Source organism: Conger conger, chromosome 4, assembly GCF_963514075.1.
Source record: "Conger conger chromosome 4, fConCon1.1, whole genome shotgun sequence".
NCBI classification, from domain to species: Eukaryota; Metazoa; Chordata; class Actinopteri; order Anguilliformes; family Congridae; genus Conger; species Conger conger.
In genome coordinates this window covers 60,374,127-60,398,468 of record NC_083763.1, presented here as the reverse complement: position 1 = coordinate 60,398,468, position 24,342 = coordinate 60,374,127, and the positions used below count along the sequence as shown (strand labels likewise).

The 24,342-nt window shown below is 38.6% G+C and overlaps 1 protein-coding gene across 1 annotated transcript in view; it reads left to right on the top strand.

The window, feature by feature from the left end:
* cntnap2a (contactin associated protein 2a) overlaps window positions 1-24,342 on the top strand; it is a 329,215-nt gene that overhangs the window by 182,793 nt on the left and 122,080 nt on the right. The window contains exons 9-10 of the mRNA XM_061239599.1: window positions 7,895-8,044; window positions 14,262-14,424. Coding sequence (XP_061095583.1) covers window positions 7,895-8,044; window positions 14,262-14,424 — 313 coding nt within the window. The remainder of the gene's footprint in view (window positions 1-7,894; window positions 8,045-14,261; window positions 14,425-24,342) is intronic.

Sequence of the window (24,342 nt, the reverse complement as noted above, 5' to 3'; positions counted from 1 at the left end):
TTGAACAGAGTGGTCCCTTTAGACGCCTGATAGCATCAAGTTTTGAATTTGATGCATGCCAATGTTGGTAGCCAGTGGAGGGAGATGAGACAGCGGAGGGAGATGAGACAGGGAGTGACAAGGCTCAGCATTACAAGCAGCCGAGAGAGTGAACTGCCTCTCGGATGTCATCTCTTTTACAATCACAAATCCATCCTTCATCTGTTAATGGATGCTTTTTCTCCTAATATTAATATACCCCAAGTATTTATGAATTATCTTTTTCTGTGTCTTTATTCTGACCCACGGAAGGAATTTTAATGCTTTGCATTAAAAAATATTTATTTATTTATATATTTATAAGTTAATTTAGTTATGCTATCAGTGAGGGGAATAGCCATATCAAAGTACGTATTTTTCTGCGTTTGTTCTGCAATGGATTAGAAGTGTAAGATTTAGGATTTCCATTGACCAACTAGGCCATTTTTGCATGTATTTTATTTGTAAGCATGGAAATATGTTTTGACAGTGACATATTCAACAACAGACTTCCTGTATGCCATTTGCCCATATTTTAGCCATATATTAATAGTTTAGACATTTTTTACAAATATACAAATTTTTACATAGTTTACAAATTCTTATTGTACAGTCCTGTTTGTATTTCATACACATATGTAATTAGCTAAGACTGCTTTATAATGACTGCTCTATTGTTGTGACGTAGCATTGCCACTAGTTAGTTAGTATTTAACTTAGCTGTTTACGTGTGAACACTGGTGGGTCTGCATATGCCTTTGGTTGTTTGTCGCAATACTGCTTTCTGGTTCCTGTTGCTGGGTTACAGAGGTTCAGGACCAAAACCGGACCTCAGCAATTGAGATAGCTTTCTAGTCAGTTGAGTTTTTAGTGTTTGCTCCATTTTGTGTCTGCATGGTGCTGACTGAGTCAGGATTGCACCACTGTGATACCTTTCTTTCATTTCTTATGCTATGTAACATTCTAACCCAATAGTCATCATGTTGGCTACTGTGACATAATGTAGAATTGCTTGCCAAGTACTGGTAAATGGGGTTTTGGATAGAAACATATCCCAATTGTGGCAGAGGGGCAGTTAACCTGAGCAAAAGGAGTGGGTAAAATTATTGTTCTTGAAAATATTGTTAGATCATGTGGTAATGTGGCTATATTAATGTGCCACTTTCCCTTTTGAAGGAAAAAGCAAACATGCTCATGCTTTTGCTAATTTCAAATGATTACATTTTAATGACCATTTTTAAAAATATTTTTTGGCCAAATAAATGAAATTTTGGCAATGTTACTTTTGTAAAAAAACATACAGAACCAGACTGAACCAAAAACAGTGACACTAAAACTGTGAACTGAACCAAACTGTGAGTCACAATTTATTATAGTTTTTATATTTAATTATCAGTTTTGCATCCACCTTGCCACGTGATACAATTAAACCAAAAGTGTGGGAGTTTGAATCCTTTTTTTTGTTCTCTTATTTTTTAGTTTTCAATCAATTCACATGAATTGTTCCTCCACACGCAATATTTTACCAAAACAGTTAAATATGACTTAATGAATTTTCTTTTTACTTATGTGAAAATAATAAAAGTGAGTTTTCTTTTGAAGTTAAGCAGTGAGTTTGGCATATGCAATTTATATGGTGACTGAGGACAGATCCCTTTGTGATTGCAAATTAATAAATCACTGTTGGGTTTTGGCAAAGTGAAAATGTAAATGAAAAACGTCAGTCTTCAGGGGTAAGTTGTGAAGTGTAAATTCAGTTCACTGAGAGACTCTCTTTCCAGTTGTCTGCATGAAACTGCAGACAGATGTATTCCCTGCTCAAACCCGGCTGGGATTAGACTCTCTCTGCCTCCCTCTTTATTCATGCCTGTGCCCGGGTATTCTCTCCAGGCTCTCCACTGCAGCTATCACAAAGCTGTTTCATTTTCATATCAAAAGAAATATCTGAATGTCCATGACAAGTACAGTAAACACCAGAATTATTGGCACCCTTCATGAAAATGAAAAAACAAACAATACACATAATGATTCAAATTTTCCTCTGAAACATTTGGGGAACCTACTTACATACACTCTAATGAAAAAATATTCATTTTGAGTAATAGCATTTTTTTACAGGGGTCAAAATGATTGGTACCACAAAAGAAAACAAAACAAAATGGGTTCTGTGATGAAATTCTATTTCTCATTAATGGAGCTCAGTCTCCCTGTATTGCCCTCACTCACGCACAGTGAGGAAGATGATGTGGGAGATGAAGAAAAGGGTCTGAAACGATTATTTTTCTCCACCAGCACTGTGGCAGGTAGATATAGATTTCTACAAGCCACTACTGAAAATCATCCATAAAACATTACAATTTCAAACAAATAAGACCTTATTTAGAATTCAGATAGGAAATTCAGATCTAAAAATGCATCATTTGACATGTACTCTCACACCGATTTGTCTGTGTGCTTCAGAAGCCACTCTTGACTGATCACACCCATTCAATCATAGGCATTCAAAAATACACTCGCCAACATGGTAGGTAACCATGATAATTTCACTGGCCACAGCCAACATCTGGCCGGTGGCTGGTGTTCGTTTCAGATGCTGGTTTTGTCTCTGTACATCATCTGCATGTTTGGTGGCAAAGGATGACTACATACAAGGAAAAGCACTTGATACCCACAGTAAAATGTAGTGGTAGATCACTGATGCTTTGGGGCTGCTTTGCTGCTAGCTGTCCAGGGGCTCTTGTTAATATCGATAGCATGATAAATCTCACTAAGGTCCACAATATTTTAGCCCAAATCCTGGTTTCCTCTGCCAGGAGGGTGAGACCTGGCTGCAGATTAATCTTCCAACAAGACAACGACCCGAAACATACATTAAATCCACACAGAAATGATTACAGGAACACAAAATCAATGTTTTGCAATGGCCATCTTAATCTCCAGACTTGAACCCTATTGAAAATTTGTGGTCTGAATTTAAGAGGGCAGCCCACAAGCACAAACCTAAGAATATCAAGGATCTTGAAATTGTGGTCCAATATCGCTCTGTGTTCCCTAACCTTGTCAGGCATCCGTGCTGTTGTCCTCACTAAATATTATTTGTAGGGGTCTCAAACGTGTTTTATGTGCTAAACATATTAAACCTAAGCTATGTATTATTGTGTTAAACATATGGGGCTCCCCCCTGTGTTTGAGCCCCCAATGTGAAAATAAATAAATAATAGTACTGGCCCATATGTGTTATATTAGTAATGTTCCACTGGAGCCATGTCCATATGACAGATTGTATTCATTTAAATGTTCACAGTTTCTTATCATATCACAGGTCTTACTGTAGTCTGTTTGATTGGAAAGGGAATGTTATTAATCATGCCTGCAGAATATTGAATACTTGGCAGAGGAGAACTATCAGGAATACCCCTTGATGGCATAACGACAGCAGCAGTCTTGCGATAGAAATCTTGATTTCCTCTTTAACTGCCCCAACTTTGCAGTTTCACAGTATTTTTATACAGTTCAGATATGCATGAACGCATGTATAGTTATATTAGCAGTCAGCAATAATGTATCCATATTCAGGGTCCATATTCCAGAGCTGTATTTACAAATTGCACTCAAATAGGTTTCATTTTGACAGTATGAGTGTGTATAGTACATGATGCTATACCCATAAATAACTTTGAATTCAGGTAAATATTAGAACATTAGATTTTAAGTGATTAATTTTGCTCAATTCTTTTGAACCAGTCGAGGCTGTAAGTTACATACATCATGTAAATACATTATTTTTGGCTCTATGCAAATCCCTTTCCTGCAACACTCACCCTTGCTCTTTGATACACATCTCTGGTTGTATCCATTTATCGGTATAGGCCTTTGAGGTAAAGGCAGGTTTCATTTGGCGTCTCTCCTGGTGGTGTGCTGCTGGTTTGAAACCGCAGGTGGCACATCTCTGGGGAGATGTCAGACTTCACTGCTTGGAAGACGTAGCGGCTGTAAGCCTCCTCGTTTGTAGCAGTGTAGGACTCCAGGGCTTTATCAGTCAATAGTGTGACACAGTGATACTCCCACTCCATCTCTGGCCAGTTCTCTGGTTGTTCTCCGTGTCCGTCACTGAATAGAGCACAGGCATCTTGGGCTCCTTGCAGTGGGCAGAGCTGGTCACACTGGGTCAGAGAGGCTTCTTGGTGTGGTGTTGTTGATGGTCCTCTACTCATGCTACATTTGAGTGCTCCTGAAGGACGGCTGCAACTTGAGGCAGCTTGACCACCAGTTCAGGTCAGCCGCCATCATAATGTTTTCAGACTGCCACAATGTCACATAAACAGATTTTTTTGACATTGTGGGACAATCAAGCTCAGTCCGTCATCATCAGTCATGTGACTATGTAGTTTAGGAAAAGCATCTTTTTTAAGTAAGTACATTATAAAAGTTAACTTTATTAACTCCAAAAATGTAATAATTTAATAGCAAAAGTGCCTAATAAAGCTGTGTGCAATTACTTGAGGAATTGCTTTTTTTTACTTTCAATTAAAACTTTATGTTTTGTTGTCCACAAAACTCTTTTTTTTTTTACAATTCTTAAGCTGAACACACTTGGCACATTTTGAGTTATTTTAACAAATTAAGTAATGAATTGCAACCATGTGAAAACCTGTGAGAGTTCAGTGCGGTGTTATACTAAAGTTTTTTTTTATCCAACTTTAATTAACTCAGTGAATGCAAGTCTGCTCTGTGGGAAAAAGTCATGGGAAGAGAACAAGCAATGCCCTTTCACATGGAGTGGCAGTAATTACACACAGCCCATACGAGCTGTTCAATATCAGTGTGGAGATGATGACAGCAGCACCAGGTCGTGGGCAAGAACTGTAACTCTCGGATTACCTGCATTTCATATAATAATTGCATTTTAGGGCAATTGGCCATCTTATGGATAGGGGGGAGGGGATATATTTGCATGCCTTTCCTATAGGTCTGGACTTTCCTTATACCCTGGATAGGCCATAGGTTTTTCTTGCATTACCTTTGGAATGTAATTGGAAAACCCCTAGACTAACAAATTAGTTTTAGCCTTTGCTATCCTACTCATGCCCTACAGCACAGGTTTATTAATTTTTTGCAGTAATTGTATTGCAGAGTGATTTACATCCAGCTATTAAAGAGCTGGTCTGTAATTAATGTTGTTTCAACTGAAGTTGAAAACATTTAAAAAGTGTTTTGTATCCAAATAAAATTTATTTTTAATTCACAGAATTTTTATTTGGTCAATTCTTATGGTTGCGTTTTATACAGTCACTAAAGGGCAAACAATACTGCGTTATCAGATTACCATAGGAATGTTTTATTATTATTTTCATTCATTTGTCCACCTTACAAACAATTTGTTTCAGTAAGCCTATTGTTGGCCTGTGTGCTGGAGTACAGAGCCAAAAGAACAGAAATTGTACCACTGTCCAAATACTTACGGGTTGCAATGTTTGTTGAAGGTGCATGTTTTTGAGGGAATTGAGTAGAGAATGGTGTATTCTTTTGAGTGATGGTTATTCCTTAGCTTATATGGCCGTTGATGTGGGGGGGAAATATTATGGCCGGTCCCAGGACTGTATTTCCTGTTATTTGCTATATTAGCATGTTCTTTATGAACACTGCCTGTGTCTGTATCAAACAATGGAATACTAACAAAATGTCCCATGTCAGTAATGTGGGTGAAAAATCGCAGCCAGTTGGGTGAGACCTCCCAGTCCAAGTATTGGTGGCCCTTATTTCTCATTGTTTTAAGTGACACAGTGACCTTGTTTTGGCCTGCTGCATCATGCATAATGGAGAGTGAGCAATTGTGCTCTGCTACAGTAGTAGTGGTTAAGTGCTCTGTGGGGATCCCGCATGAGTGAAAGTCTTTCCCTATCTTATGATTTGTGGTTTAAGAGTATTTATTTCTATAGTTGGTGTGCACTGTGGTTATTATGTGCTAATGTTTTTTAGCCTCCTTAAATATCAAGGCTCTGTGATTTATTGGTATTTGCTGTCAAAATAAAAGTAACAGAAAAAGAGTTAACCCATTGTCAGTTATTATTATAATCATTGCTTGTCTGAAGGAAATTCCTGAAGTCATAATTTTCGATTGATGTTGCGAATATCAGCATACGGTACATATATTGTTCTATATTTGTAATACTGTAAGCATACAAATCTGGATTATAGCTCATAGTTATTAGAAAAAACAATATATACAATTTTAGACTTCTGCTGCTGTAGCCTATCCATTTAAGAGGTTTGACACGTTGTGTGTTCAGAGATGTTCTTATCCTCACTGTTGTAATGTGTGGTTATTTGCATTACTGTCACTTTCCTGTCAGCTTTGACCAGTCTGGCCATTCTCCTCTGACCTTTCTCATTAACAAGGTGCTTCTGCATGCAGAACTGCTGCTCATTGGATGTTTTTCATTTTTTGCTCTCTGCAAACTCAAGAGACTGTTGTGTGCGAAAATCATAGAAGATAATCGGTTTCTGATATATTCAAACCACCCTATCTGGCACCAACAATCATTCCACAGTCAAGATCACATTTCTTTCCCACTTTGATATTTGGTCTGAAAAAAAGCTGAACCTCTTGACCATGTCTGCATGTTTTATGGATTTAGATTAAATATTTGCATTAACATGTGGGTGCACAGGTCTACCTAAAAAAGTGCTCACTGAGTGTATAAGAGTATATCTTTCTGCAAGTATGTTCCTTGCAGAAACCCATGTTGTGATAATGTTTGCAATGTTTCAAGACTGTTCATCTTATGTTTGAAACCTGTGCATTCTGAATCAATCATACATATTAGTTAAAATAGCACTGTTGAAAATGTCTCATAATTTAAAATCCATCTGACACTGCTCTTGCTATGAGAAACTGTTTGTACCTGATTTCATATGTTTTCTCTTCTTTCATATGAAAGACAATTATTTTCAATGACATTTTTTCAGTTCAAGAATGATTGGATATAATTTGGTAAGATTGCGATGATTAACTTCAGCTGTGGTAGTGGTTGCACTGAACACAGCTAGAAATCCAAAGAGTAAACATTGGCAAATATTTCACAGTTGATTTTGATCTAGTGTCATGGCTGGAAGATTAACCCACTCACAATTGCCTACTCCTACTGCTGCCTGTGCAAACTGATTCTTCCTTTGTTTGGTGTTTGCTCTGATAATATACTCATACATGGCAGTAATCCTCTTTCAGTTTTGTGCAAGCACATGCTGGATAGCAAGCAAACAAATTTGTTTGATTCTGTGAAATATAATCAGAAGTAATTCAGATGTCTTCTGGTGTGTGGTTCAAATCCTGAAGGTGGGTGTTTTCTAATAATGTGCCATGCTGAATCTTATGCCCTGCAAAAATCAACTAAGAACTGGAGTCAGGTATAGGCAATGAGTTTCTATTTTGTTTCTGGTATGGATAAAATATACTGGTATGGATAAAAACATTGGGCCTCATTCATATGAAACATTCATACAATCAGATTTGAGTGTTAACTGTGCTTAACATTTCCAAAAATATTTGTAATCTTGTTTTTTCACCATACTAATGAACATTGACTGAAGCTCCTGACCCGTATCTGCATGATTTTATGCATTGCACTGCTGTCACAATTGGCTGATTAGATAATCACATGAATAAGCAGGTGCTAGTAAAGTGCTCAGTGAGTGTATAGTGAAGTTTCTTCTTTCAGCCATTTTCTCTAATCGTGTACACGGCAAAATGTTCAGTGTTAAATTGACTATTATGGTGTATATGTAGTCCGTTCTGGACTCATATGATTGCTGTTGGACATTTTATTGTGTAAAATGTGAATAAGTGAAAACTTTACTGACTGTCCCCTGGATGCAGGTTCTGGACTGAACGATGGCCAGTGGCATGATGTGCGCTTTTTGGCCAAGGAGAATTCTGCCATGCTGACCATTGATGGAGACGATGCTTCTGCAGTGCGGACCAATACCCCCATACAAATTCATACCGGTGGCGTGTACTACTTTGGAGGTAGATATTTCTGCACTATGTTCTAAATTGGGAATTCCTGATTGAATTTGTTCACCCATTTTATTGCTGCAGCATTTTCCATGGAAGAGTTCAGACAAGCATGCATATCCATCCATTTAATCATGTTCCGACAGTCACTACCCTTTCCATTTCAGAGCCGCAGCTACACTGCACAGTCACTCTGGGGGATTTGCAGCCATTGTGGGAAGACTTTAGCCATCCCATTGACTGGTGGATTTGCTTTTATGCACTGACATTTTTTTATTCTGACATTTGGTCTGAAAAACCGTTGAACCTCTTGACCACATCTGCATGCTTTTATGCATTTTGGTGCTGCCACATGATTGGCTGATTAGGGGGCGGCCTGTAGCATAGTGGTTAAGGTAAATTACTGGGACACGCAAGGTCGGTGGTTCTAATCCCAGTGTAGCCACAATAAGATCTGCACAGCCGTTGGGCCCTTGAGCAAGGCCCTTAACCCTGCATTGCTCCAGGGGAGGATTGTCTCCTGCTTAGTCTAATCAACTGTACGTCGCTCTGGATAAGAGTGTCTGCCAAATGCCAATAATGTAATGTAATGTAATGATTAAATATTTGCATTAACTAGCTGATGTAAAGGTCTACCTAATAATGTGTTTACTGAGTGTATGCTAGCCTCGGGGCTATCTGCCAGAGGCACCTCTAGCAGTCAGGATTGATTACAGGCTGAAACATAGGGGAGATATTTAAAGTAGAAAGGCTATATTGTTTAATTTGCTGTTAAATTTTGCCAAACATTACCCAAAAACCATGTTTTAAATTGAATGCCTCAACCTATAGAGGACTCTTTACAAAGAACGTCTTTGTAGCTGGAAGTGCAAAGTAATCTACATTACAATACCATGACTTCTCTATTATGTGCTAAAGAAGAAGCCACTGTGAATTTCCATACATTGAAAAGTATGAATACAACCATATTTAACTGAACTTCCATTAAAACTCAGTGACTTGAGAAATGTCCTTTAAATGGGAGTCATCAGACAGCAGATCTGAGTCCTAAGGAGCTGAGAAGTTTGTTCCCACCACAGTTATTTTCAGGTCGTAGGTGTTATGTTACATTATATTCATGGAAAGGCACAGTTCTTCTGATCATAATGAGTTATATTAATAAAATGGAATAGCGCGCTATCTGTGCGGCTCGAGGCACACTTCTGTCAGCACATTATACACAGTCACTCACTGCTATAGTGACTAACTTTGTTTTGGAGGAGCAGTGCTGAAACAAACTTTGCATTTGTGTATGTCTAGAATAAGTACAAGATATACTGCTGTGTTCAGATCTATATGCATGTACTTTAAATAATAATAAATTGTTCACTGTTCTTTTTCAATTCAATTATGATGGGGGAATGGAGCCTAAGGCTAATTTTGAGTGGACACGTGGTACTTTATTCTAGCCTGCTCTATTCTATTAACAATGAGCCGTTACTCATAGTTAAGTGGTTACTCAACTAAATCACAGGAGCAGTATTTTATCAAATGGTCATCCTCGCTCCCAGCTAGCAGCCTCCTCATAATCTGTCAGTTAAGAACAGACAAAAATAGGCCATGAAAAAAATCAATAACTGCATAATACTCTAATGCAATGGAACCTGACATTCAGTAGAGTGCGGTGCATAGCACCATCAACCTTCAATCAATTTTGAGTGAAAGTATGGCTGCCTCTTATCACTGGCATTCTCTGAAGAACTAAAGGAGGAAGAGCAACAGGCCTGGCCTCAGGCTGCCGGCCAATTCCAGCTTCCACAACAGATTTCCCAGCAATGGTCAGAAAATTAGATCAAAAAGGCTTTCTCCTTTTATCGACCGCTTCATCTTCCATCATTGTTATTTTTGAGATAGGGAGGAGATAACTGCTGTCTTAATTTGTTTATAACTGATTTCTTCCCATTTCAAAAATAGTGGACTTTTTATTTTACGCACAGAAGAATAGGTTGACCCCAATGTCTACTGAGAATACCCACCCATGTTAAAAATTCTCATTAATTTCAAGGTATTAATCTCCTTTGCAAATTCAGATTTAAATTGATGAAAATAATAAAATTAGTCTTCCAGTGGAAATATTATTTTTCATCCTCAGAGAGAAGAAGACTTCTTGCAAATTGTGTCCAGGTGTTCCTTGTTGTGGTACAGTATTCCTTTAGGACCACGGTGATTGTGCTTGAGACTGATGAACTTTGATTTCAGATTTGATCTTACACAAGGGGGAATCACACATCAAATGTAACAGAGTATACTCATCAAATATAAGCATGCATTCAGCCCCTAATGGTGAAAGCAAGGGCACAACCAATAGTCATTTCATTAGATTGTGTGCTTATGGTTGCTAATGAAATGGGCTTCCTCTCTGTTACATCGGTGCTTAGGTTACTGTTTTCGCTCAGCAAGCAACCTCATTACCCTGCTTATATTAATTTCTGAGTATGAATATCCAGCCATACGCATGTATGTGCACATGCACAACACACACACAGACACACACAGACACGCACACCCACAAACTTTTCAAGGCAATTTATTTTCCAAATGAACAGGTTTTGAAAGAACGACTTACATGAGGAACCTTTTCCTTGCTGAGTTTAAGGCAAGAACATGATGAAAAAATAATAATTATAACCGACAGCATTGTATAAAATTATACATAATGTACAGTACATAATGAATGAATGGACAAGAAGAGAAATTGTTATATAACGTTATATAATTCTAATATTTCCCATCACTATGATGATTCTTATTTATTAGTAAAATTTGTTCAGTAATTATCAATGAAAGGATTCTAGCTGGTACAGAAGACTACTGTATATGCATTTCTTCTCTTGGCAGCAAGTCAGCTTTCCCTATGCACATGCTCAATGCTTTATGGTCCTTCATAACCATATACATATCCTATAGCTCAAAATAAATAAAACATGACATGAACTGAATGAAGCGAAGCCAAAATAATCACATCCTGTTTTTGTTTGTTTTTATATATGGGACCTGAACAATGAATAGTGAATAGCTTGTGTCAATCGCTCCAGTAATAAGTCATGCGTACATTAACCTACCAAGATACTGAGGCATCTAGGAAATAGTACACAAGGTAGTAATTACGCTCGACAGTAACACTCTGTTATGTTCGTGTCGTTGTTATTCCCATCATTGCAGAGAGAAAAGGCTGTAACACATGTTTGCAGAAGATAAGGTACTGTCTGCAGTGTCAATATGTGCCACGTATATTCCAGCTCTCATTACAGGAGACGTCACATTGGATCGGAGCAGGGCTTTTTTTTATTAATCTTGGCATTTCCTTCCAGAATTGAGGTCAGGCGTGTCATTGTGAGTGATATGTGTTTTATCGCTGTCCTCCAGTTGTGCAAGGTCAAGTATTACACAGTGAAGGATAGAAGAGTTTAGACTCTGTGAGTGCATAGACATCTCTGGAATACAGAAATATCCACTCAGAAGAAATTGACTCAGAAGCTGAATGAACAGTAAGCCCATGGTGGACAGAGATGAGGTTTTTTTGTGTAGTGGACATCCCCAAAGGAATAAATGAAAATTCTGAAAGCACAAGTTAATTAATTTTCTGCTGTGAAAGGAAAATGTGTGATGTTGTTGGGTTTAATATGATTCCCAGTGTGTTTATTGTGAGAGCTGTAAAAGCTCTCAGACACTCCCAATCATCATATGAATACATTATTGTGTTCAACACATTCACCTCTTCGAGGTGTATCATGCACCTGTCCGATTAGCTTTCTTTAGTATTTCCTTGACTCACACTGAGGTTTTCTCAAAACGATTCTTATCTGCAGTGCCTTTTTGTAAGGTCCATTGTAATCGAACTGGGATCAAGTCTCAAGTTGGCAGTATGGATAGGTCTCTTCTCCCTCAATGCTCTCTGTTTCAGTGCAATCTCCCAAACCCAAAACCCATTTTACGGAGAATGGTTTTGCTGTTCTAGTGATGGGCTTTAAAAATTAGTGTTGGACTGACTTTAGCCAACTGTAGATTGAATTTCTAAATATAGAAGAGGGGTTTGCACGAAAGACAGCCAATACATAGAAACATAGATACAGTACATGCACTAACTACCTAGCTGTGTGGATTGGCATGAATCCTGAAAGGCTGTTGTATTATACATAGCCTAATTATATGAAAAATAACATTGAAAGACACATTAAAACATATCTCTCAGTGAAATACATTGTTACTTCCTAAGTTTCATAATATTTATTAACTACTTAATGAAATTATATTCATGATCTACTTGTGGATTAAAGTTTAGATATACCCGTCATGTATTGAATTTTCTTATCTTGATTTACTTTTTAATCTATTCTTTATCAGTATAATATTAAGCAATTCCAGTGAACGTGACATTTAACTTGGCAATTCTGATATGAAAGCAATTGAATATATAATATATATACGTTTCACAATCAAAATGTGTATTAGCATGAATCACCATGGTTCTCCAGGCCTCTCTTCAAATACACTGATTTATTAGTTATGTTCATTATGTTACGAGTTCTACAGCATCTTTTAACCAAAATGTTCAGAACAGACACCATTACAGCCCAAATCATTATTTTCCCCTAAAAAAAAGTCCGGTTTCAGGAATCACAACCCAGTAGACATTCAAGGCACAACAAACAAAAAAAAGTGTATGGACATTGGCACTCGCATTGATGTTTTCCTGGTATCGTTCCCAAAGGAATTTTTCAGATTTCATCAGCTTGTTATGAATTATGCATGGCGTGCGGCTATTCATTAATCTGCCAGACATTTTTTCTTGGGGCTCAGCGCGGCGGCTGTTCAAGAGGGAATGTGGGTCCCCTCCAGATCATCGATGGGCTGAAAGATTTTTAAAACTCAGCGGCAGAAGTGTAGTTTGGAGCCTTGCATCTCAACACCACTGAGATCTGTCTATCCATTTATTGATTACCCACAGCCCCTGGCACTTGCCCAGGTAGCTCTGAAAGCTGTGAGGCAGCCCTGAGTGGACATTTCCGGGGCAAGCCTCTGCATTCAGATCAGACATTGTCATCCGAGGACACGCTTTCTCGCGGGTACACCCTAACGGGAAAAGGGAGCTTCTGACTCGGGTGCTTCCTCCCCAAGCTCACCAGATAAATGCCTGGACAGGTGGGGAAGCCAGACGTGGCAGCTGGTCCCCGGAAAACTTGAGGAATTTTTCTTCACTCCGATGACAGCATGGCGCTCGCAGGGAAAACATCAGGATTCTGCAAACATCCTAAACAAATGGCTTCCCTCCAGATTTTGTTGTCTGTGAAACATCAAGTAGGATCTGTGATTTGTCAAGCTTGATGGGTACTCACTGGCAGATGTGGTGGTGTTACGAACCACTGAAGCATTTTCTTTTTGTTTTATTTTGTTTTACTTGCTATTCAAGCTTGATCATCTGGATGAAGTGATTGAGGCTATTCTCTGCTGATCCTGCCCTCCAAATGTTGACCGTACAGTTGCTAGCATTCATGGTGCACAGGTTAATACATTTACATCCCCAGGAAACTCACACACTGTGGCTTTAGTAAGTATGGTCTCTGTCGCTCGTCCGGACTGTCAGAAAGTGTCACCATGGCTCCAGGTCAGACAACTGTCACTCTGCAGAGGGGGCACATAACCTTGAGGTTGATGGCCAGTCAGCATGAGAAGATGACAGTACACATCTTTTTTAAATTATAATTTTTTTTGAGATGTGCATGTCTTCTTATCAAGAGATAGCAGGCTATGCTCAGGTTATTGCTGCCCAAAGGATTGAAATACACTTGTGCAACATGAAGTGCCTTATTCTGATGTTTTTTGAGATGGCTTGTTTGAAAAAGCTAATTAATTCACTGTTGGCTATTAAGGCATAGACTGTTTCTAATGTATTTTATTTTATTAACTTCTTACTATTTATGAGCAATGAATTGTGCATCATTCTTGAATTCAGATCTTTCAGACTCATCATAGCACATAATGTCAATTCTAAGCTCAAAATGCGATCCATTACATTACATTACGTTACATTACAGGAATTTAGCTGATGTTCTTATCCAGAGCGACGTACAACTAAGTGCAAATGAAACTCAGGGACAGGTGCGATGAGGACCCTAGAGGAAAAGGTTTGTATTTATTTGCAGTAGTGGAAGATATGTCTGAGTCCTCTCCTGACCTCTGACCCCAACAGGCTACTTCCTGCGCTCCAGCCCTGTGCCCACACAGCGCTCCTTTCAGGGCTGCATGCAGCTGATCCATGTGGACGGACAGCTGGCCGACCTGCACGCCGTGGAGCAGGACAGGCTGGGGGCCTTTGAGAACGTCAGTCTAGACATGTGCGCCATCATAGACAGGTAACCCAGCAACAGCGCCGGCTCCTTCTATCTGCATTCTGAGTGGTTTAGAGATATTCAGCTTCAGCTTCTTCATACTTTTAAACAGTGTTTTTGTGTACAACTTCACACATATATTTAGTGCCCTATAAACAACATATGTATGGCTCTCACACACTTCTGTCAAAATTGACAGTTAGAACCATGTAATTCTACGGTCTGGAGTTCCCTCTCAGGCATGTGGTGCATTCGCTGACACTGTGGGCAGCGGTCACACAGGGCAGTGGGGTGGAATGGGCTCGTATGGCTGGGGCCGGGATGTGTAGAGCTCAGCCAGGCTTTGCTAGAGCTCACCTCTCCGTTTCCTCCTTGGTTACTGCTGGGGCCAGATGCACACCAATTCCAGTCACAGCAGGAGAACGGCCTCAACTCAGCTGACAGGCAGAAACAAAATGCCAAGTGCTCAGTCCACTGCAGAATACAGAGGCTCAGATTCTGTGCTGTACTCCAGGGGATTCATTATCATGCATAGCACGCACGTGTGTCATAATTTGTTTGTTATGGTTTATCAATGGCACATCAATTTACAAATGCAAATCCGCTCTTTAATCTTTGCTAATAAATGAATAAAGTCCATTTGATGAATCCACGCTTCAGCTTGTCACACAGTTTTAGTGAAGCAAATTGAAAGTGGCATAGATATTTATGGGCTTGAAAATAAAATAAAATAGTCAAAGATCAATGCTGTCATAGATCACAAATACTGGCTTGTAGTGCAACTTGTATAAATGTTTTTCCTTGTGAATCACTTACGGTGAAAATATTCTTGTTAGCTGAAATACCTGCCACAGCAGATGGTGGGCTGTTTGGTTTGGGTAGTGATTTCAGAAATGATTGTACTGTACCTTCAAATGTCAACAAGCATTTTTTTTATTTTGTTTTTCAAAAGTGTGAACTCTTTCAGTGTTTATTACTTAACTGTTTATGACTTACATTTTTACTGTGCATTGAAGGACATTTCTGTAATGGAAATTGATGGTCTGTGAGCTGGTTTACTGTATTTATTTATTTAGCTCTGTGGGCCTCTATAGATGCACAGAAAGTGGTTGACAGGGAAATGTAAAACTAATTTTGGGATGATGCCAGTGTTATGAATCCCCATGTCTTCACTATTTTATTTTGCATGGCAGGTGTTTACTTTTATTTGTGAATGTCTGTCAATTTGCAACAGAATAATGCACATTTCTAAACGAAGTTTTTTTCTGTGGTGCACATTGCTGATTTGCGGGAGACTTTTTACCCACTCTATGGTATCAGGGAGCAGGTGCCAGATTGTCAGAGACTCCCGAGGTGAGGTGCGATGTCTGGGGTAGTGAAATGCAAGTCTACAAAACAGCGCTCTGAATTGTCTCCCCCAGTTCTGTGCAACACTCAATTCCGATGCAAAATTTCCTGCTGGCTGCTAAAGCCAGCAGAACCTGTATTTATTTTAATGGAATCACAGTTCACACTCATTCCATCCTTTTCTCATTTAAACAACAAGTGGCTCCTAGTCATTTTCAGGGGCTGCCAACTTCAATCTTGTGCTGACCCAAAGATTGTTGTTTTTGGCTATCTTAGGAAGCAGACTTGAGATATTAGCCATGAGCCTGCTATATCAGTCAAATTATTACATTTGGTTTTTTAAAAATCTTTTAAAAGACTTTATTTGTGCATAACACAGGGGCAGTGCAGTAATGAAAGCAGCCATACCATACATAATCTGTTGAGATATATGCAGAGATATCTGAAGACGTTGAGGTACTGAAGTTAGTTATTGCATTCTTTGCCAAATGTCCAATTAAATTACTCACTCTATATTTTAAACTTAAAGGCATAGTTGTAGTTGCCAAGTCCTACACTGCACACATTCCCTGAGCTTGCATTTGTACATTGTAAGCTCTTTAGAAGACAATCAGCTTCTATAGAAGAAGCTGGACTAAAATCTAGAAGTGGGAATTATCCACTGTTGTCCCTGTTACCTTAGAACATGTCTGCTATTCATGCGAATTCATATGAATTGACCTGAAAACTGCAATAAATAATTGTATAATTTCCCTAGGAAGCAATTAAAGGTAGGACAGCTCCAAGAAACGTAGATTTTTTTTCTTTTAAGTCCAATGTCTATATACCATGTATATTATGGATAGCATTTTGACCAGAAAGTGTAAATGACTATTTTTATGAAATCCTAAGGTTGCTGCACACTGCCGTAATTGCTCTCACCATTTGCCATGACCGTATGATGCTGTTCACCCAAGTAAACTTGATTGTGTCAGTGGCCTGGACTGCCAGAACTGCTGCAATAGTATAATTACAGGGATTCTGCAGTATTAACAAAGAAACTAGTTACCGTGACCTTGGTTTTATGCTTTTAGTGGAACAGGTGTTGAGAAAAACCACCCCCTTTGTACCTAATGATGTTGAAGATATGCATCATGCTGAATTTTATTTAAATCACATTTCAGCCATGTACCCTACTGTTAAGACCGGCTAGAGCATAAATGCTTCTTTTATTCAAGGGCAGAAAGTTCCTGGTTCACCTGGGATGTGAGATTTAATGGATTTGCATTACCTACTCATAAACTGAGTAAAAAAGTTCTCCCTTACTTATCTCTGAACAAACTTTCACTCTCCCACAGGTTTTAGCCTTTTCAGTCATTTCCTTTCTATTTGAAACAGCAACAGAAACAATCCTTCACATTTCCACAGCCATGCGGCCGGTGGTTACAATACCTTGAGGAAGGCATTGCAGCTTGAAACTGCTTTCAATTATGACCAATATTTTTGCTAATGCTGAAGCTGGTGATTTCTTTGGAAGCTGTTCACTTGTCAGCGATGAATCAAGAGAAGAACCGCTTGGGTCTCCCCATTTAATGTGATATTATTATTTTCTTTATTTTATGTGACATCATTAATTTTCTTGGCGCTCATCCTCCCCTGGCAGTGACTCCGATGGGTGTGAAACCCTGGCTCCGCACTGATGCATGGTCTGCTGCTTTTTGCTATTACTCAGCACTTAATTGACCATTTACAACAGTTGATTACACAGCAAACTCAGCTCTCCTTGCTTATTGGGTCTGGATTGGTCGCTGATTGTAGGTTTGAAACAAAAACCCAGCAGACTCTGCGGTTCTCCAGGACCAGGGATGCACACCCTTAATCTGTAATCTACTTTTGTTGATTTTCTGGGGCCAAAAGCAGTAAGGCTCTTGGTTGCAACAGAAATGCCCTCGCAATTATTAGAATAATTAAACCCAGGAGTTTTTCTGACTTCTTTTCTAACCTATTGCTCCATCCTTTAACACCAAGTGGTCGATATAGGACTCTCTAAAGCCACTTGTTAAGCAATCAACACACTGCAGTACCTTAATAATGCAAATTAATCATTCAATTACCACTGGGGTCTCCAATCTTATCTGAGAAGAACCAGTGCAGGTTAAGCTTTTGCTCTAGCCCAGCACAACGACACCTAATTTAACTAATGAACTAATCAAGGCCTTCAATCAAGACCTTGATTATGTGAATCAGGTGTTTTCATGCTTGGTTAGAACAAAAACTCAAGACCCACACCAGCCCATTTCAGATAAGATTGGACACCCATGGTTAAGAAACTAGCACACCCATGCCAACAAGCTCTTCAGCCTGTCCTTAATTTTATAATTGGTCATTTTCCTCCACTGATTGCTGCAATTAGAGTCCCTACAGAGAAAAAAAAGGCATAGTATGGCAAGGAGGGTTGTGCCATCTATACATTTTCACTAAACTTACTGTATATGTAAGTACATATATGATGAAAGTTGAAGCCACTTTTCTCCACACTTACACACACATACCAACAGTTATATTTCAGTTTATTTCATTTATTACAACCCTACTATCTGTATCTGCGCCTCCACAGCCTGTGTGGTCATGAGTGAATAAGTGTGGTTATCCAGCAGCCAGCCACAGCAGAAGCAGAGCATGATGGGGTTTGTGAATATAAAGGTCTTATATGCACATAAGAGGGCAGCCCTGTATTTCATCTCAATTCCCAGGGGCCTTCAATATGCATTTAGGCTAAACTGCAGCATGTCAGTGGAGGGGAATTGGTCTGACTGTGCCCACCCCTTGGCAGGACGCATGTTAGTGCATTGTCCCAGTCACCCCACAAGGCTGATCCTCTGTCACCATTTTAAGGCAACATTATTATTTTTCATTGTCCATAATAGCTGCATTATATAACTGTCACATTGTATTACCGGGGCTGAATCAGAGAATAAACAGTCAGGGTAGAAAGGCCTGGTGCCAGGTGCCTGGTGTCCCCGGCCTTCAATCACACATATCCGCCTCACTCAGTGTGCTGGCTGGCTCAGGATACAGACATCCCCCCTCTCCCAGGTTTCTCTCTTCAGCAGCCTCTCGCTCTCTTCCACTCACTTTCTCTCTCTCTCTCTCTCTCTCTCTCTGGACTTGTTCAGGACACCAGAATAGGTGTCTAAGCAGGTCCCTGCAGTCTATCCCTATGGTATTGTCCAGTGTTTGGTAGGGCAAAGCAAAGGTAATTGTAGCCATTTGGTCCACAAGGTCCACAGTACAGGTGTGTGTTCTTAGAGGGTTATTTAAAAGAAAGGTGGTAGTGGAGCTGGCCTGTGAGTGAGGGAGGCAGGGGGTGAGTAGTGGAGAGATGTTTTTGTTCTTTTTTTTCCCAGGGAATGAATGGATGATCTGCCTTATGTATTCTTTTTGTTTGATTTATGTTCGGAATTTTGTTTGATTTATGTTTGATTTATGTTCGGAATCTATGTTCAGCAATGGTTAACATATAGTTGAACTGAAGGGTAACACCATGCAATAATGGAATATCTCTTTTACCACCACCACCATCTCTCTCTCTCTCTCTCATCAGTATGTCTAATGTGTTCTTCTCCTTTGAATACACATTTGAACTGGACTGTTCTGACTGAAACTGGTTCTCACAGCAGTGAATTGCCTCAATATTGAGCCCTGACCATGACCGTGCTGTGGCCAGCAGCCCCTCAAGGCAGTGTGTAATTGCCCATAGCATCACCTTGGGCGAGAGGTCTTTATTTGGCTGGTTTGTCTCCATCTCATGGCACAGCTCCCCTGCTTGTGTGGCCAGCACAGACTCCAACACATTCCAGCAGTTAGACTAGCCTTGGTTGAGTACATTTTCTGTATTACCTTTCTTGCTATGCCTCAGTGGGTCTGATGGAGATGGTTGAGGATTTATTCCAATTAAGCTGGAAAATTCAAATTAACAGGACCATTCCTGACATCTACATCACTGGCATGAGCATGTGTAGGACAACCTTATGGATTGCAGGTGTATTTTATATTAGCTTCAGCGCTAACATATTCCTTAGATGGTCACATAATCAGCACTTATGCTAACTGGATCCCTCCATAGTTTTATTTCACGCCACGTGCCAGTGTGTGAATGGATTTAACAAGCAATAGATGGTCCTCTTGAAGGGGGAGCTGTAGAGATGCTTTATGTATTCAGCACAGATCTCTTTATGAGAACAAGCTGGAGATTATCATTTGCAGTTTTGGGTTTTGATCCTTCTCCTAATTTAAAACACCTTTGAAGATGACTGTCTTCTAATTATGCCAGAGTAGAAGCTACTGAAGCCATTAATTGTTTTAACTTTGGAGCTTTAATTAGAGCTTCGCTCAGCCAGTGACAAGAAGGAAGATAAATAAAAGAACTTGGCAGCTTAATGCTAATCTTTTTGTGTACTTTTTTTGAGGAACTTAACATAACATTGACTCTGAATCTGCTTTGTAGTTTCAGAACAGATATTTTAGAGGGAATGTTTCCCATATTGATTTTTTATGGTGTTTAGAATATGCTATGAATCCTGATAAATAAACCAGAAGCATATTAATAATATTAAAACTTTGTTCCAAGTAACACAGGTCTTAGCTATCTCGTTTTAGTGGTTGTTTGTAATCTGCTCTTCTTCCAACTCCAACTCCTACAAGATCTGAAAACAATCTTATTTTTGCAGAAAAAAATGCCTTAAGAAAAGTGTATTATTTCATTTTTACATCGAATAACGACAGTGCCTTTTTTGGTTCCAAATAAGACTGATTTGATGATATGATTTCTTATTCGCATCAGGCACATCAGTTTAATTGTGCTCCCAACAGACACAGACCACAGGGTATAATCTATGTCAATCTTCAACGTTAATCTTCTACACACCAACAGAAATAATAGTTTCACAGTTATCTCTCACTGGTGATCTTACACATTTGTTTAAAATCACAACATTGATGATTGAGATCTTAAATGTTTAGATTTTTTAAAGCATTTTTCCCTCTCATTATGCTCAGTAACACACTTTTTTTAGAGAGAGTCAAAGCATTATTCTTAGGATACATGTGTGTGTAATGTGTCTTTAGGAACACAAATAATTTGAGCCAACTGCAATATTATTGTGTGATGACAGTGATGACTGAAAATACTGTGTGAACAGAGGCTCTCACATTTGGTCATGGGTGATGATGTGTATGCTGGTTTCCCTCTAACCACAATCCCAGAATTTTAACAAGCTGTTCTTTTTTCTTAATTAGGCTTTTCATGTTATGAGCGATGTCAAACAAGACTATGCATGCCATGAATCATTTTGCTATATTGCAAATAACTACATAAAGAGAGGTAACATGTTTTTAACTGATCAATTTAATGATAGCGAAGAGGCCAATCAGTAGGCTCCTAATTGGTGAAAGTGTGGACATATGACCACTAAAACTACAACTAACAATTTGTTGGCTAATAAAGAATTAATTAATAAAGTAATTAATAATGAGCCAAACATATATTGTGTTAACACATGTAAAAAATATATGAAATATATATAATATTTATATATATATGTTTTCAAAATGTTCTGTATCAAAATGACTTTGAATAAACACATTTGATAAAAATAAATACATAAAAAAACCTCAAACTTTGAGCAAGACCAAACCTAGAAGATATAAATAGAGCCTCCTACAATTTTGGATAATTCATGACAAAATTTTTCTAGATTTTTGTAATGGCATTCAATGTCATTTACTTAATTTGTCCCAAGCAGGTCCTACTTTAACTGGTTTAGCAATACGAAACAGCCACTGATGGAAATGTTTAGCTTTCTGTTTTCAGTTTTAGTTTGAAACTGATCTGTTGGCAATGCTCTTTGATATGAATTATATATTAAACGACTGCAGCACCTGCAAGGTATTTGAAGGATGCAAAGCTATAGATTCATATTTTTGATAGCAGGACAACTGCAAAAGGTTCTAGTGTGCATTTTGGTGTATGCTGATGTGCAGTAGACACAATTTTAGCATTATATTGTATTTTTGTATTCTGGTTATTAAAGAAAATAAAATAAAATACAGTGGCCTTTTATTACCTTCATGCAACCAGGGGTTTTATTGCATCTTTTGTTGAGCATATCTTTTGCATGGTTCTTTTTGGACTCCTGATAACCGCAACAGCCTCATACAAGCAGAGCATTGGATTTAGATGCCATTTAAAAGACCCCTACATATAAAATTTATTTCTTAAAATGGGTACCAATCTATGCTAATTGGTATAAAGTACTGGATTTCTAACTTCAGGCACCTTTATCAAGGAACTAACAAAATGTATGGGCCTTTCAAAGCATATTCCTATATTTTTTTTTAATCAAATACTTGATTTTATTTTATATTGTCCTGCTCTTTTAAGCAAAGTGTTCTGCTGAAATTGTTTTTCTGAAATTAAAGTGCATTTCTTTAAGAGTATTAAAGCATAATATAATAATCTGTTACTGGGCACGGCATCTTTCCGGAACAATCTCAAAACAGTCAGCCAGGCTGAGCCCTCAGCCTACGAGAATCCTCCTCTCCCCTCCCCCTTACAAAATCACGTCTGGTTCCTGAATATGCAATCAAGTGTGCTTCGATTCTAGTACAGTGTTTATAGGTATTGCTTGGTTTAAAAAGACAATATTATCCTATATCCTATTAACATGACAACATAAGCACAAACGCATCTGGGGACACGTGGAATTGCTTGTTTTTGTCCTGCAAATGGAATATTGGTCACCTGCACCAGGTTTGATTGGTGTACACCTCTGTAAATCAAAATGGATTGGGCAGTGCAATAGGGGGCGTGTCAACAGAAACATTTGGCGCTGTGCAAGTCTGGTGGTCAGTAATGAAATCGGATTTTAAAACAGCCCAGACCAGGCGTAAACTCAAAATGTATTTTTTCTGTCACTGAAGTCTAATGGAGACACTGCAGTCAGACCGTGGTGCAGGACTTGGATGCTAACTTCCTATTTAAACCAAAAAGATTGACTGCTTGCTTGAGACAGGTTAGCTGCTGGTGCTGTCAGTGTGTTAAAATGTCATCTACTGTCTGCCCGCGATACAGTGGCTGAACATATCTCTTGTCATTCTCATGTCTGTTAACTTGAAATCGGTTAATAATAGAACGTTCAATTTGTGTTAGCATATGTCTTTGCCACGTTAAGTCTATGGACAATTCATCGTTGAAATTTAGTATTCAAATTAACTAAAATGTACAGTCATGAAATTATAAAAAGCATGTATATTGCTGAATTGCCCACAAAATGAGTGGTTTTGTGTCGCGATCCGTTGGATTTAAATTTAATATGCTTTTTTTTTATGTACCCATAACACAGTGTAGCAATACCAAAATCAGAGACCGTTGCCATTGTAGTAGACGGCATTGAGATTGGTTTTGAAATTTAGGTAAAAAAATGTATATTTTGAATGCAAGTGTCAATCGCGCTCACTATTATCCAGCTGTATGAGCAGATGTTAAAAAAAAAAATGTATGAGAAAACAGGGACTGGTTGGCTGCGGACTTGTTCCTCATCTGAGTGTACATTCATCATATCAAGTGCATGTCTGAAATTAATGAAACTTCGCTGAAGTGGTGAGTTTGTTGTTTCTTTTAAATAGTGGCAATAAACAAAAATTGACAGCAAAGAAGCAAGCACTGGCTTATGAATGGAAAATATTTTCTTAACTTTATTTTGATCTCATGAGGAATTGTTTGTAGAGAGGCTTATAACGGAGGCTTATGTGCTTGCTCTTTGCTTGCTCTTAGGCCATGATGAAATTAGTAGTTGGCTGTGGTGCAAACCACGCCGTTTCTAAAGAGACACACCCACAGTTAATTTATTCGTATCAAACCAGCTTTATTTTCCCTAGAGCCCTTGTGTCCCAAAATTACCTAAATTGAGTTGGACTCGCCCTAATTCGGCAGCTTACATTATTGCTACCATTTGACATTTCCGCCTTGACTGTTTAAATAGCACCCATGGTGTAAACAACATTTAATAAAATTTTCATGGCTGGAAAATGAAATCACTCAACGTAATGAAATGCATTGTTTAAGAATTGTGCATAATATTAGATTTTCTCCTCACAGATTTTGTGTTTTCTTTTTGAAGATGCTGGCCTTATGTAAAGTGGCGGGATGTGCAAATGTTGACATAAGAAGTATTGTAAACTACCATGTGATGTGTAATGAAGCATGTTTTCTAAAGTAGGTCATCCCATTAAACTACACGCACACATATATTTAGGCTTTTATCTCAGAACAAGAGGTGTCTTTCAACTAGAGGTTCACGAGAGGTTCATTTGATACTCAGAAGCTTTATGAGTTTACACCGTCTGAGAGACTTAGCCTATTTCAGCTTTTTGCTCGATCATGCCTAATTTAGGATCACGGGGAAATAATTTGGCCTTGTGCCCAAATGATTTGTTTTCTGGAATTGGTTTTCAAAGGGCTTTGGTGATATGCGTGGTGGAGGGCAGGCATATGATAAAACTGTTGAGCGTTATGGTGACCTTTAGAGATGACATTGTATTTTTGTTGCCATGTCA